Consider the following 14442-nt stretch of genomic DNA (forward strand, 5'->3'; position numbering starts at 1 on the left):
CGCAAGTTGTAGGCTAGTTGGAACCCCTGTGTTCTATCATCTTGCACCTACAGTACTGTTCTTGCTGCATCTCATTCCACGGAGGACATGGCCATGCAGTCATAAGACCTCAAATTTAGCATCGCAGTTGTGGAATCGCCCAGCATCATAGTAGCGTCCCGATCTCCTCCTCCAGCTGTGCAATATGCCACTAAACTTTCGCCTCATGGGGTGAAGTCACCAGCTACACAAGCGACAGGCTGGAAAGGACAGAAGGAATACTCCTGTAAACACTTCCTATGTCCCTCCAGCCAACCAACATCTGAGTCTCCCTCTGCCAACCGGAAAGGCTCCAAGAAGTCAAAGGCAAATGGTCTTCTCCTTCACCGACTCGAAGATCCTCTTAGATAGTGTCGCCACGTGATCCCCTCGCCCAGCCGACCTCCATGTCACCGGTATGCACCCCTCCCCAAAAAGACGGCATTCAGTCTCATGGGGGAGTCATGCTGCTCGTACAGGATGACGTTCCTAGTCAACCCATCTCTCTGACTGCCTGTCTTCAAGCTATTTCAGTTCACCTTTTCCTTCCTCACTTGACCGTTTCCCTTTGTACTGTTTACCTCCCTCCATCATTTGATGTCACCAGGGCAACTTCCTCAACCTTATTGGGCAGCTACTTCACCCCTTTCTGCTGCTCGGTGACTTTAATGCGCACCATCCCCTGTGGGGTTCTCCCAGAACTTGTCAGAGAGGTGCCCTCTTGGCTGACATTCTCCATCAACTTAACCTCATGTGCCTTAATATTGGAGCACCCACCCTCCTTTCAGATTCCACGCACACCTGTTCCCATTTGGACCTATCCTTCTGCACTGTCCAGCTTGCCCATTGTCTCCATTGCTCCGTTCTCTCTTACATGTACTCGAGCGACTATTTCCTGTGCACTATTCGTTTGCTGACTCCTACCCCACCTATGTGCACACCCAAATGGCAGCTTACTAAGGCCGACTGGAGGCTTTACTCCTCCCTGGTGACCTTCGATGAACAATATTTCCCCAGTTGTGATGACCAGGTAGAATGTCTTACAAACATTATCCTTACCACCGCCGTACGTTCCATTCGTCGCACTTCCTCTTTACGATGCCATGTCCTGGTCCCTTGCTGGACTGAGGCATGCCGCAATGCAATTCCCGTGCGGAGACGTGCTCTCAATGTTTTTAACCATCATCTTACGATGGCAAATTGCATTCAATATAATCAGTTGCGTGGACAGTGTTGTCGCGTTCTTCGGGATAGCAAAAAAGCTAGCTGGATTTCATTCACTAATTCTTTTAATAGTTCCACTCCCTCTTCAGTCATGTGGGCCACCTGTGACGGCTCTCTGGAACCGAGTTCCATTCCCCAATTTCCGGCCTGACATTAACAGACGATGTCATCACGGACCCTATTGCTATATCCAACACCTTGGGCCGCCATTTTGCAGAGATTTCAAGCTTCTCCCACTATCACCCTGTCCTATTCCATCAGAAAGGGCGATACTCTTCTCTTCTCATAATCGTGAGTGCTACAATGCTGCCTTTACTATGAGGGAGCTGGATCATGCTGTCACTTCGTCACATTCCTCTGTCCCAGGTCCAGAGACTGTTCACATTCAAATGTTGCAGCATCTTTCTCTTGTGGGCAAGCACTTTCTGATTCATACGTATTACCACATCTGGGGAGAGGGCATGTTTCCAAAATGCTGGCATGAAGCCACTGTCATACGCACACCTAAGCCCAGGAAGGACAAACATCTTCCTTCTAGCTACCACCTCATTTCTCGCACCAGCTGTGTTTGCAAGATGATGGAATGTACGATTCGTGCCCAGGTGGTACGGTGGCTCGATTATCACAGTTTACTAACCACTGCATAGTGTGGATTGAGCATGCCGTTCTGCAGCTGATGACCTTGACCCATGTCGTGAATGGTTTTCTGTGGAAATCTCAGACTGTGGCCTTGTTTTTCAATTTGGAGAAAGCCTATGACACCTGCTGGGGGACTGATATCCTCTGTACTATCTACACGTGGGGGCTTCCGTGGGCACCTACCCAATTTCCTTCAGGAATTTTTAAAAGACAGAGTTTTCAAGGTATGTGTGTGTTCTGCCTTGTCGGACACCTTTATCCAGGGAAACGGTGTGCCTCAGGGTTCTGTCCTGAGTGTCGTCCTCTTTGCTATCGCCATTAACCCTACAATGGCCTGTCTCCCACCGGGCATCTCCGGCTCTTTTCATTCACAATTTTGCCATCTACTGCAGTTCTCCATGGACATGTCTCATTGAGCGGCATCTTCAACGATGTCTCGATAGTCTTTACTCGTGGTGCTTCGACAGTGGCTTTCACTTCCCCACTGACAAAACCATTTGCACGAATTTCGGGCGGCACAGTTGGTTTCTTCCACCATCGTTACATCTTGGGCCTGTTGCTCTTCCATTCATTGAAACTACAAAATTCTTGGGGTTCTTGTTCGAAAGGAAACTTCCTTGGCCTTCTCGTGTGTCTCACGTGGCAGCCCGTTGTATGCAGTCCCTCTGTGTCCGTGTCCTCAGTGGTAGTTTCTGGGGAGCAGATCTAACCACCCTCCTCCGTTTGTACTGGTCCCTTGACCATTTGAAATTAGAATGTGGGTGTTTCATTCATGCATCTTCACGTCTGTCCCTCTTACACTGTCTCAATATTAGCCACCATCGTGGCATCCGTTTGGCCACTGGAGCCTTTTACACTGGCCCAGTTGAGAGTCTATGCAGAAGCAGCTAAACTACCACTGTCCTTCCACCATGACTTTCTCCTCAACAATTATGCATGCCGGACATTGCAAGTGGGTCCCTTTTCCATTTTGCCGATCTAAGACACTGTTAGATCTCCTTTGCTGCCTGTTCATAGAAGCTATAGAAATATGCAAATGTGAGAATAGCTTCAACAAGAAATGAAAAAGCCACAGGATGAACAGATCCTGAATTCGTGTGCTGCAGCAAATGACTGTTAAAGATAGCAAGAGGAGAACTGCATTGAAATGACTATGGAAAAGCACTTGGACGTGGGCGCGCCAGGTACATATAATCTGTGGCTGCGAGCTAGACTCCAGTCTACAACCAGCAATGGAGGACGAAGCTTTGACAATGCCAGCCACTCGTGCTGGCAAAACATCAGGAAAATCATCAAAGAAATGTTCATTTCTAGGTTGCCCCATTGGTTTATAGCCAATTTGTGTTTCCTCTAGTGTGGAAAATAAATTGCACTTAATTGTATGTGAGGAATGTTTTCACACGTACACGCGCGCACACAGAGAGAGCCTTGATGTTCGAGGGTTTGTTCAGTTGCTTAACAAGAATGTTTCCATTTGTACATGTATTTCCCCCCCCCCTTGTAAAAATCTTGTCGTCTATGTTTGGGGGTGAGTGGGGTATGGTTCAAATGGCTCTGAGCATTATGGGACTTAACATCTATGGTCATCAGTCCCCTAGAACTTAGAACTACTTAAACCTAACTAACCTAAGGACATCACACAACATCCAGTCATCACGAGGCAGAGAAAATCCCTGACCCCGCTGGGAATCGAACCCGGGCGCGGGAAGCGAGAATGCTACCGCACGACCACGAGCTGCGGATAACCTGGGGTGTGGGGGGAGGGTGCCATGTGTTGGCAAAGTTTACTGCCAGTGTGTAACCTACTTCCGGCAAATAGAGCTATGGAGCCCGCCAAACTTCATATGGATGAATTACTGTTATTAGTGTTGTATGCTCTTATACAGAAGGAATTTGGAGAGAGTGTTATTTTAGCCTTGGACACAGGTGTGCAGCCTGGTTATCAAACATTATAATGTCAACACCTCCTCACTCTTTGTGGCCAAATACTGATGGTGAAAATTTCTTGTATCACAAGGGCTTAAATCAGCTAGCTGGAGGCTATTTGATAGACACTCTGTAGTAGTAACCATTAACCACTGCTGCTAGGGAAGGCAGGTACCCCAGTGTAGTCAAGTTCATTGTTTCAGTAAGTAATTAGTGGAAAATAAAACGGAACGTTTGGAGGAATTTATAAGCTTCATTGTGTAACTGCTAAGGCTTTGCAGCAGGAAAGTTTGATTGATCTTGACGACTGACGTTTCAGTCCTATGAAGAAATGTGACTGTTGCTAATCCAAAGCTACTCCTATATCTTGGAAAATTTAATAGATACAGTATTTCATGTTTCTCTTAAATAATGAGATTTTAAATAATATTTGTATTGTAATATCAAAACTGTTTTATAATACCCTGTTAAAACTGTTTTTCATATTAATGCAGTATGTCCTCAACTGTAGAATGTCACAGGTTGTCATTTAACTACCTCAGTATGTCTTGAATAAGATTATATATTATGTATCATTTTTGTTACCAATATATTTATTCTGTACAGTGTCAAGATTTTGTCAGTTTGTAATGAAATTTTGTTTAAAGAGTGTGCACGTCTAGATGGAAGCATTTATCAAGCCAAAATAGGGTACTTGAGTAACGTTTTAAGTGATTTTTTTTTCATTAGTTGTTCCAATTCTTTTTATTTAAAGGATCCACCAATGTGGGAAAGTTGCTCTACAAACAGTGTGCACAAGGAGTGAAAAGAATTGGACTTGAACTGGGTGGAAATGCACCATTCATTGTCTTTGACAGTGCTGACATTCAGAAAGCTGTTGGTGGTGCAATGGCATCAAAATTCAGGAACTGTGGCCAGGTAAAAGTTTGATTGAAATGCTGTGTGTTAAGCTTCTGTTGATACTTCTGTCTAATAGTGTTAGTGCATGACTGATAAACATTGGGAGTTGTTGGATATGTTTGTCTTATTTGGTCAGTATTGTAAAATTTCATGAGTTGGATGCACAGAAAATAAAAAGAAAGTGTTAGGTTACAGAACTTTTGAAACCATTTATGTATGACAGGGGGGGGAAATTGTTATATATTCCATCTAAATGTGAGTAGTAAATGGGAGGGGGGGAGATAGAGAGAGAGAGAGAGAGAGAGAGAGAGAGAGAGAGAGAGAGAGGGGGGGGGGGGGGTCAAGAATTGAAATGTTAATCACGGAGAGTCTGTCTTCAACTGATCTTAAAGATACTGAATGTATTCCTCAGGAGCTAGAGTAGAATGTGGGTTAAGCTAACCTGTATTGGCAACAATGGGTCTAACCTGGGAGGGCATAGAATTAACTGAGCCTGGATAACTGAGACAGATATTTCATTCCAAGCTGCTTTGACTCTATGCCACAGTGTTTTCTTGTTAAAAGGAAGCTACTGTCCAAAGTACTGGCTATCCAACCAGAGGTGTTTCGTTTGCAGGCCCTATAGCATCACACTAGATGTTGTGCCCATATAATGATGACAAATGCAGTCTGGCAATGTTCGTTCTCCTTGGTACCTCCACATACGGATTCTTCATGGCATTGTATCTGGCCCACCTGAAGCCATCAATTCCATATTCAAGTGGCCGTCACAGGATCTCAACTGTCAAGAGCAGTAATATCATGGAATGATAAAAACAGTATTGATTGGTTACGATCCTGTTGCTGTTGAATTCAGACGTGTTGATAGAAGTTTCTTCTTTTTGCATGAGGCTTAACATGATCCACCAACAACATTCAAATGAGATTTCTGAATTAGAAACCTGCTGCATAATCTTTCCTTAAATACATAATGTAGATGCTGTTACTCCTATCTATTTTGTGCAAATGTGCTGAAATGCTAGTTATTTGCATATCGAGGCATGCTGTATACCCAGTTTGACATTTGTTGCATGTTGTCCTCGTTTTGTTGCAATTGAACCAGTGTGAACCATCTAGCCTTGTCACTCAGAAAAGCATTCCCAAAACAAATTATAGTGGCTAATAGTTTATCCTTGTTATCGTAGTGTATCTTTTTAAATCGTGGTAGTTTCTACAATACATTTACGAACCAGGCAATGCTTTGTAATTGCTAAATATGTACTGAAATTTGATATGTGTCCTAATCTCCTCCTCCCCCTCTTTCTGCCCGTCTCCTCCTCCATCTCCTCTGCCTCCACCCTCTCTCTGTCCATCTCCTCCTTCTCCCCCCCCCCTCTGTCCATCTCCTCCTTCTCCCCCCTCCCTCTGTCCATCTCCTCCTTCTCCCCCCTCCCTCTGTCCATCTCCCCCCTCCCTCTGTCCATCTCCCCCCTCCCTCTGTCCATCTCCCCCCTCCCTCTGTCCATCTCCCCCCTCCCTCTGTCCATCTCCCCCCTCCCTCTGTCCATCTCCCCCCTCCCTCTGTCCATCTCCCCCCTCCCTCTGTCCATCTCCCCCCTCCCTCTGTCCATCTCCCCCCTCCCTCTGTCCATCTCCCCCCTCCCTCTGTCCATCTCCCCCCTCCCTCTGTCCATCTCCCCCCTCCCTCTGTCCATCTCCCCCCTCCCTCTGTCCATCTCCCCCCTCCCTCTGTCCATCTCCCCCCTCCCTCTGTCCATCTCCCCCCTCCCTCTGTCCATCTCCCCCCTCCCTCTGTCCATCGCCCCCCTCCCTCTGTCCATCGCCCCCCTCCCTCTGTCCATCGCCCCCCTCCCTCTGTCCATCGCCCCCCTCCCTCTGTCCATCGCCCCCCTCCCTCTGTCCATCGCCCCCCTCCCTCTGTCCATCGCCCCCCTCCCTCTGTCCATCGCCCCCCTCCCTCTGTCCATCGCCCCCCTCCCTCTGTCCATCGCCCCCCTCCCTCTGTCCATCGCCCCCCTCCCTCTGTCCATCGCCCCCCTCCCTCTGTCCATCGCCCCCCTCCCTCTGTCCATCGCCCCCCTCCCTCTGTCCATCGCCCCCTCCCTCTGTCCACCTCCCCCTCCCTCTGTCCACCTCCCCCTCCCTCTGTCCACCTCCCCCCTCCCTCTGTCCACCTCCCCCCCTCCCTCTGTCCACCTCCCCCCCTCCCTCTGTCCACCTCCCCCCCTCCCTCTGTCCACCTCCCCCCTCCACTCTGTCCTACTCCCCCCCTCCCCTCTGTCCTACTCCCCCCCTCCCCTCTGTCCTACTCCCCCCCTCCCCTCTGTCCTACTCCCCCCCTCCCCTCTGTCCTACTCCCCCCCTCCCCTCTGTCCTACTCCCCCCCTCCCCTCTGTCCCACTCCCCCCCTCCCCTCTGTCCCACTCCCCCCCCTCCCCTCTGTCCCACTCCCCCCCTCCCCTCTGTCCCACTCCCCCCCCTCCCCTCTGTCCCACTCCCCCCCTCCCCTCTGTCCCACTCCCCCCCTCCCCTCTGTCGTCGTCTCCCCCCCTCCCTCTGTCGTCCCCCTCCCCCCTTGCCCTGCCGATATTCTCTTCTCTGCTCTCTGACCTTAAGCCTTGTTTATTATTGTTGCAAACAAAACCTTGATTGAGAACTGAAGTTACTTCAAATAAGTTGGTAAATCAGTTTGGATCATTGATGTATTTGGTATTAGAGAAATCTCTCCAGCCGCTAAATCTGTGAAAATAGTAGCTGCAACGACAATATCTTGCACAGTTTTAATCTGCAATTGGGTAGTAGGATCACGAAGTTTCAGGTGATTCAGATTCTGAAGATGTTTTCTAGTCATAAGCCGATAAGCCAAAAATACAACTTCCTGTTTTCTGTTAAAACCAACTGTGAGGGAGAAAACAAAACAGCACAGTGTTGTGTATACAAGTTTTGTTTAAAATTATATATAATGAGAAAGAATATATATGAGAGAAACTATTTGTGTAATAGTTTAATGCTCTCATATCATAATTAAAACTGACTACGAGAAAGACAACTAAACTGTGCATTTGAACAGCACAGCATTTTCTTTCTTGGAGTTGATTGTAACAAAAAAGTCTGCACATTTTTTTTAAAAGAATATGTAGCTTATATCTGTCTGAATGTTTGTTAGAGTATCATGCTAGAAACTGAAGTAAATTGGTGAGGAATTTTTCGAGACTTTTGGTAACAGCTTTTATCATCTTGTATTCGTATAGTAGTATATATTATACACAGTATATCACAGAATGGATTGCAGAAGTGGACAATAGGGGAATCTGTAATGCAAATAATAATACCATTCAGATTTTAATTAACTTTTTCCATTAAGAGCGCATTGTAAGTGCACACTGAAACACCGAAAAAGTGATCCCGACTGAAAGAGTGTAAGACAAAAATTGCAACCAGGTTTAGAATCTTATCAATGTGGTGCAGTAGAGGGCTAAATAAATTAAATGAAATACTTAGCAGTATGGAAAGCAAATGCATAAAGTCCTCTAATGTCATCTCGAGTTATGGAAATAACGAGTTTTATGTTCAGTTTCTGCGAAAATTGTTCATGATACCAGGTGTCCTTTCAAGAGTCAGTAGGTACATTTTCTCTGGTGTTTGGTACATATTTGCCATTTCATTATAGCATTGTATGGATGGATTTAACACAAATTAATAGTGCTGATCATATGTTTCATGTGATACTCAGTCTCAGTGGAATACATCAATTAATTTCTTATTACAATACATCCACAGTATTCATATAGGAGGATCATACAGACAAATATGATCTGACTGTTGCACAGACTCCTTAAGGATGACATAGAAGTAGCCCCCCCTGGCATTAAAAAGCAACTGAAGGGGTGGAAAACGAAGTAGTCACCAGGTTTGGATGGAATCCCAATTCTGTTTTACAGAGCGTAGTCCTTGCCATTGGTTCCTTACTTAACTTGCTCTTACTGCGAATCTCCAGTCCCAGGTGACTGTAAAAAGTGCAAGTGACTCCTTTATGTAAGGAGGGTAAAAGAATGGACCCACAAAATTACAAATCAATGTCTATAATATTGGTTAGTTGCAGAATTCTTTAGCGTTTTCTGAGTTTGATTGAAATAAATTACATTGAGACAGGTAAGCTTGTCTCCAAATCAGCACGGATTTAGAAAGCGTTGCTCATGCATAACTCAGCTTGCCCTTTTCTCACAAGATATCCTACAAACCACAGATCAAGGGCAACAGTCAGATTCCATATTCCTAGATTTCTCCAGAAAGTATTTGACTCGGTGCCTCCCTCTGCTCCCCCTCCTGTAGACTATTAAAGTCCAAGCATACAGAATAGGTTCCCAGATACACAAGTGGCTTCAACAACCCAGTACATGGTTTTGGGTGTTCACCAGAAACAAGGGTGTCGTCAGGAGTGCCCCAGCAAAGTAGGGAAGTATGGTAGAACTGCATTTGTTTTCTGTATTCATAAATGATCTTATGCATAGGGTGAGCTGCAATCTGCAACTATTTGCTGACACCACTTTAGTGTGAGGGGAAGGTGTCATCATTCAGTGGCTATAGAGGATAAGGCGACTGATGACCACAGATGTTAAGTCCCATAGTGCTCAGAACCATTTTTTGTAGAGGATACAGGATGACTTAGGCAGAATTTGTCTTTGGTATGATGAATGGCAGTTTGCTCTAAATGTAGAAAACTTTAAGTAAGTGCAAATGCACTGAAAAAAAAATGTAATTTTTAAATACAGTATTAGTGGTGTTATGCTAGACATTGTAATATGAGTTAAATGTCTAGGCATAACATTACAAAGCGATATGAAATCGAATGAGCACGTAAGGTCGGTAGTAGGAGAGGCAAATTATTGACTTTGGTTTATTGAGAGAATTTTAGGAAAGTGTGGTTTATTTGTACACCGCATATAGGACATAGTGCAACTCGTTCTTGAGTACTGCTCAAATGTTTAGGATCCCGTATGGTGGCTTGCAGAGTATGTGTGTAAATACAGATGTTTTAAGCTTAAATGTGATATATTCATTTACACAGCAGTCCTAAATTAGTGCAGTGTGGTTTAATTATATGTATTAACATGGGAAAGAAAATGTAAAGAATCACCAGTACTGGACTTCTGTCTCATGTGTTGGCCTGTCTGTCTGTCTGTCTGTCTGTCTGTTGGTATCACATAACAGTGCTGCTCAGTCACTGCTGGAGTGCTAATTATGACTCGTGTTTTGTTGTACCCGTTAATGTGTATCGCCTAACCGAATATCACACTAGACTGTCCTGGTGTTGCTTTATCAAATGGGCAGATAAAAGCTCACTTTAAAAACTTATTGTTTGTAGTGAGACACAAATATTTATGTTGGTATTTGACATTATGTTAAATATGTAATGAACAACAATTTTTTGAGTTGACTCCATCTGCATAGAATAAAAAGTAAACCACAAAGGTCAGAGAAAATGTTACATGTAGGGGAGACACCCAGTACATAGCTTTTCCAACTCTTGCAGGAAATTATACTGTTGAGAAAGATCTCTAGTGAATGTATGTAGTATCTTCAGTATTGAACTTACTGCCATTACCTAGCTCCTGCATAACTGTGAACTAGGGAGGGCAAGAACTTTCTTTTGTTCTGTGACTCTGTGAATACTAACATTCAAGATGTGCTGCTAAACTCCTTAATGCCAGCATCTCAATCATGTTCATTTTGGTGCCAAGGAACCTACCACAAAATAACTACTAGACCTTTGAATTCCTGCTGCTGACATAAAATTTCTAAAATGAGAAGTTCCAGCCCAGTGTAATGCAGTGTCCGCTTCACAGTGGACTATACACTTACTGAACGTGTGCCACCGTGGTGAACATGAGGAAAGAACTGAAGTTGGATATTGTTCTGCATCTTGTCCACTCAGAAGATTAAATATCTGCCAGGAAAATCTTGGATTTCATAAGCTGCTACCAGCTGGTTCCTCTCCCTGCACTAGCACTCCCAGGGAACTTCCAGTCTTCTTCATGCTCCAATCATCTTAGTGTTTAATCTTCCAGCGGCTCCTATCCCCCCCCCCCCCCCCTCTCCAACCCCCGCTTCATATCACTACCAATCTCTAGCTATTTTTCTCTTATGTGGGCATGGAGGGAGTGCTTCGCCATATAGACTCACTGCAGATGACCTATAGCTGTGGTCTTCCCGTGCTTGACACTGTGTTGGCCTATCTATCTGTTGGCATCACATAACAGTGCTACTCATTTACCAACATAGTGCATCATAAACCTAATCATTTTGCTTATAATTAGGGACCTGAAAAATTTGATTTGTGATAAAAGTGAATATAGATGCAAATTCGGCATTAAGTGAGGACATGCAGTGGTTAGCATGCTGAACTCTCATTCGGGAGCCAAGAGTTCAAATCCTCATCTGATCATCCAGATTTAGGTTTTGTGTGGTTTCCCTAAATCTCTCCAGGCAAATAGCAGAATGGTCCCTTTGAAATGACACAGCTGATTTCCATGTGCTCATGCTCCATATCTAATGACCTCAATGCTGATGAGATGTTATACCCTAATCTTCCTTACTTCCTTTGAATTCAGCATCAAAATGGGTAAATGCGAACTTAAGCAGTAAATGATATTTCATAGCAAGTTGTACCTAGATGAACTATTTTTCGAGAAATTGTTTGAAATAGCTTTATTTTTTGCATATAAATATTGAAAAAGTAACTAATTTTTATTTACTGGATTTCATAAAACCTCTGGCAAAGCCCAATTTAGAAAGAGAATGTGGGTAAGAATGTGTTTGCAATATAAAGAATGCACCTATGGTTTCCCTAAATCATGTAATGTAAATGCCAGGTTGGTACCTTTTGAAAGAGACTTGAGCATTTCAAAATAGTTCACAGGTGAATATTTCAGCAAGTGACCATGTTTCCATCATTAGGTGCACACGATGAGTTGACTGGTGGTGGTGGGGGGTGGGGGGACGGGACAGTGGTGAGCAGTGGGGGTAGGGATGCTGGGCGCGGACGGCTGGTGGAGTGGCAGATAAGAGGGAGAGGGAGAGGGAGAGTGGGAGGAGAGAAAAGCATTGTGCCAGACCCCAGTCAGTCAGTTCATCAGCGCACCTGTTGATGACAATGTGGTTGTTTGCCAAAATATTGTGCCCATTGGAAACCAACATCTGACAGTTCACTCGTGAACTGTTTTGACTTCGAATTACACTGGGAGCAGCTGAAGAATTAAAAGATACAACCAATTAAATTCAGGAAGGCCACACTGAACAAAATGTATGTGCCTTTTGTGTCAACTGCCTCTGTTCTACTGGTATGTTCAGGCAAATATCAGGAACTACATAGAAATTTTGATACGGTTTGCCTTAATGGATACACTGTATATAATTTATAAACATTTTGTGCAAATTGACTGAACAATGATGAATGAAAGTCCACTGACACTGTGAAAATGAGGTCATTGCCATGTATTAGTGAATGGGAGGACTCTGTGGAAGCACAGCAGCAAGGGATGCAGCTTTGCTGAGTTTACATTAAGTACATTTTTTCAGCAGCACAGCATAGGACTAAGCTTACAGCTTCCTGCTTTCCTTCAATTAAATCTAGATGCAGACATGATTCTTTGTGTGGCAAAATGGAAAATTCTGCCATGTAGCCCATGACAAAGAATTGTGACAATGAGTCTGTACAATGAATTGGTGCATTTAGTGCAACCTTTGTGGTATTAGCTTTACAAGGGGATTGCTGTAATGGCCAACACATTTACATCAGGCCATTCTTGTTTTCATTTTACTTTTTTTCTGGTCTTCAGACATAATCTGCTCAGCACTCGGTCAGCCTCCGATACGTCAAATGCTAAAAATTAAGACGTATCCAGTATATCGTGCTTCCACGTGCACCTGAGAACATACCTTGTACGTGCTGCTTAATTCTTTTGTTACATGAAAGTGATGATATTCAGTTACCTAACAATGTTGTCTGATATTTTTCACCACCCACACTATCTGATTAAAAAGTCCCAGACACCCCTATGATGTAATGTTGAATTGATTGCTAGATGTTATTTGAAGCAGGCCTGCCTGTATAAAAGGAATTGTGGAGTATTGTGTTGTCAGCAGAGAAGCAGTAATAGCAGAATGTGTCAGTCAGGAGAGGTCAGCAACTTTGAATGTGTACTAGTTGTTGGATGTGTTCTGTGTACCAAATCCATCAGGGGCATTTTAACCCTTCTAAAGCTGCCAAAGTCGACTGTTGGTCATTTGCTTGTAAAGTGGAAACACGAAGGAGCAACCACAACTAAATAAAGACCAGGCAGACCTCATGTACTGATGGATATGGACTATTGAGCATTGTAGAGAGTGGTTGTAAAAACTAGCATGATGTCAGTGGAAGGAATAACTCGTGAGTTCCAAAATGTATCAGTAGTACAGCTACCACAATGAGGTGCTGTAAACAGTACACCACTGCACTGTGAATGACTAGAAACGAGTGATGTTGAGGGATGACTCGTGCTACACACTGTGGAGGAATGGTGGAAGGATTTGGGTTTGGCAAATGTCTGGAGAGCATTTTTTTGCTGTGGTGTGGTCTCCTTACTGACCACCTTTTACAGTATTGTGTACTGAATACAATGGAGGAATAGTTTGGAAACTGAGTGAAATGTATTGGTCTGTCCTCCAGAGTCCGGACATAAACCCAATGGAACACTATACTCCAGCATCAAATGTCACTGCTGTCTGTGGTCTCAGCTCTTAAAGAGGAATGGACTGTCAATCCACCACAGACATTCGGAACCTCATTGAAAGTGCCCCCAGCAGAATTCAAGCTGCCATAAAAGTGAAGGGTACACACACCCCGTATTTAATGACCACTAAAATATTTGTTTGCTGATGACACGAACTTGGTAGGGAAGGATATTGAGTGCAATATAGGCAATACATCAAATAGAGCAGTTCAGTTTCATGTCTTGTAGAAAATATATTGATTATAAATCACAGTAAGACTCAGTTTTTGCAGTTTCTAGCACATAATTCAACTAAAACTCACCTCTGATTGCACAGAATGGACATATGATTAGTGAGTCAGAACAATTCAAATTCCTAGGTGTTCAGATAGATGGTTAGCTGTCAAGGAAAGCCTATGTTCAGGATCTTGTTCAAAACCTGAATGCTGCTGTATTTACCATTTGTACAATATCTACAATAAGTGATAGACTAACATGAAAATTAGTCTACTGTGCGTATTTTCATTTGATGGTTACACACAGTATTATTTTTCTGGGATAACTCTTCACATTCACAAAGGGTATTTTTAAAATGACTCGGAAGGGGCAGTTCGAGCAACATATAGTGTAAGTTCACGAACCACTTGTCGATCGCTGTTCAGTAACCTGGGAATTCTGACATTGGCCTCTCAGTGTATAAAGGGTGTTCATAAAGTCTGGGAACACTTTCAATTATTTATTGCACAAGAACCAAACATTGTATAGATATCGTACATATGTCAGTTTGAAGAGAAACCTTAAAAGTTTTTTTTTAAACGTATACCGCCACAGCGTAGTTTGGTAATCGCAAACTTAGTGACTTCAGGTGCGGAGCGAGCTTTCTGTGTGTTGGAGTTTGACAAAAACAAGTGTGCTGCAGCTGTTCAGTGGATGGTTAGAACCAAGTACGGTAAGAAGCCACCAACAAAGAAGGCCATTTACCACT

At 43.9% G+C, this 14442-nt stretch overlaps 1 protein-coding gene across 1 annotated transcript in view; it reads left to right on the forward strand.

Moving 5' to 3' along the window:
• The window catches only part of LOC124554696 (succinate-semialdehyde dehydrogenase, mitochondrial), a 223958-nt gene that overhangs the window by 162505 nt on the left and 47011 nt on the right, over positions 1 to 14442 (forward strand). Inside the window, exon 6 of the mRNA XM_047128322.1 lies at positions 4562 to 4725. Coding sequence (XP_046984278.1) covers positions 4562 to 4725 — 164 coding nt within the window. The remainder of the gene's footprint in view (positions 1 to 4561; positions 4726 to 14442) is intronic.

The sequence above is a fragment of the Schistocerca americana genome, chromosome X (genome assembly GCF_021461395.2).
Source record: "Schistocerca americana isolate TAMUIC-IGC-003095 chromosome X, iqSchAmer2.1, whole genome shotgun sequence".
Classification (NCBI taxonomy): Eukaryota; Metazoa; Arthropoda; class Insecta; order Orthoptera; family Acrididae; genus Schistocerca; species Schistocerca americana.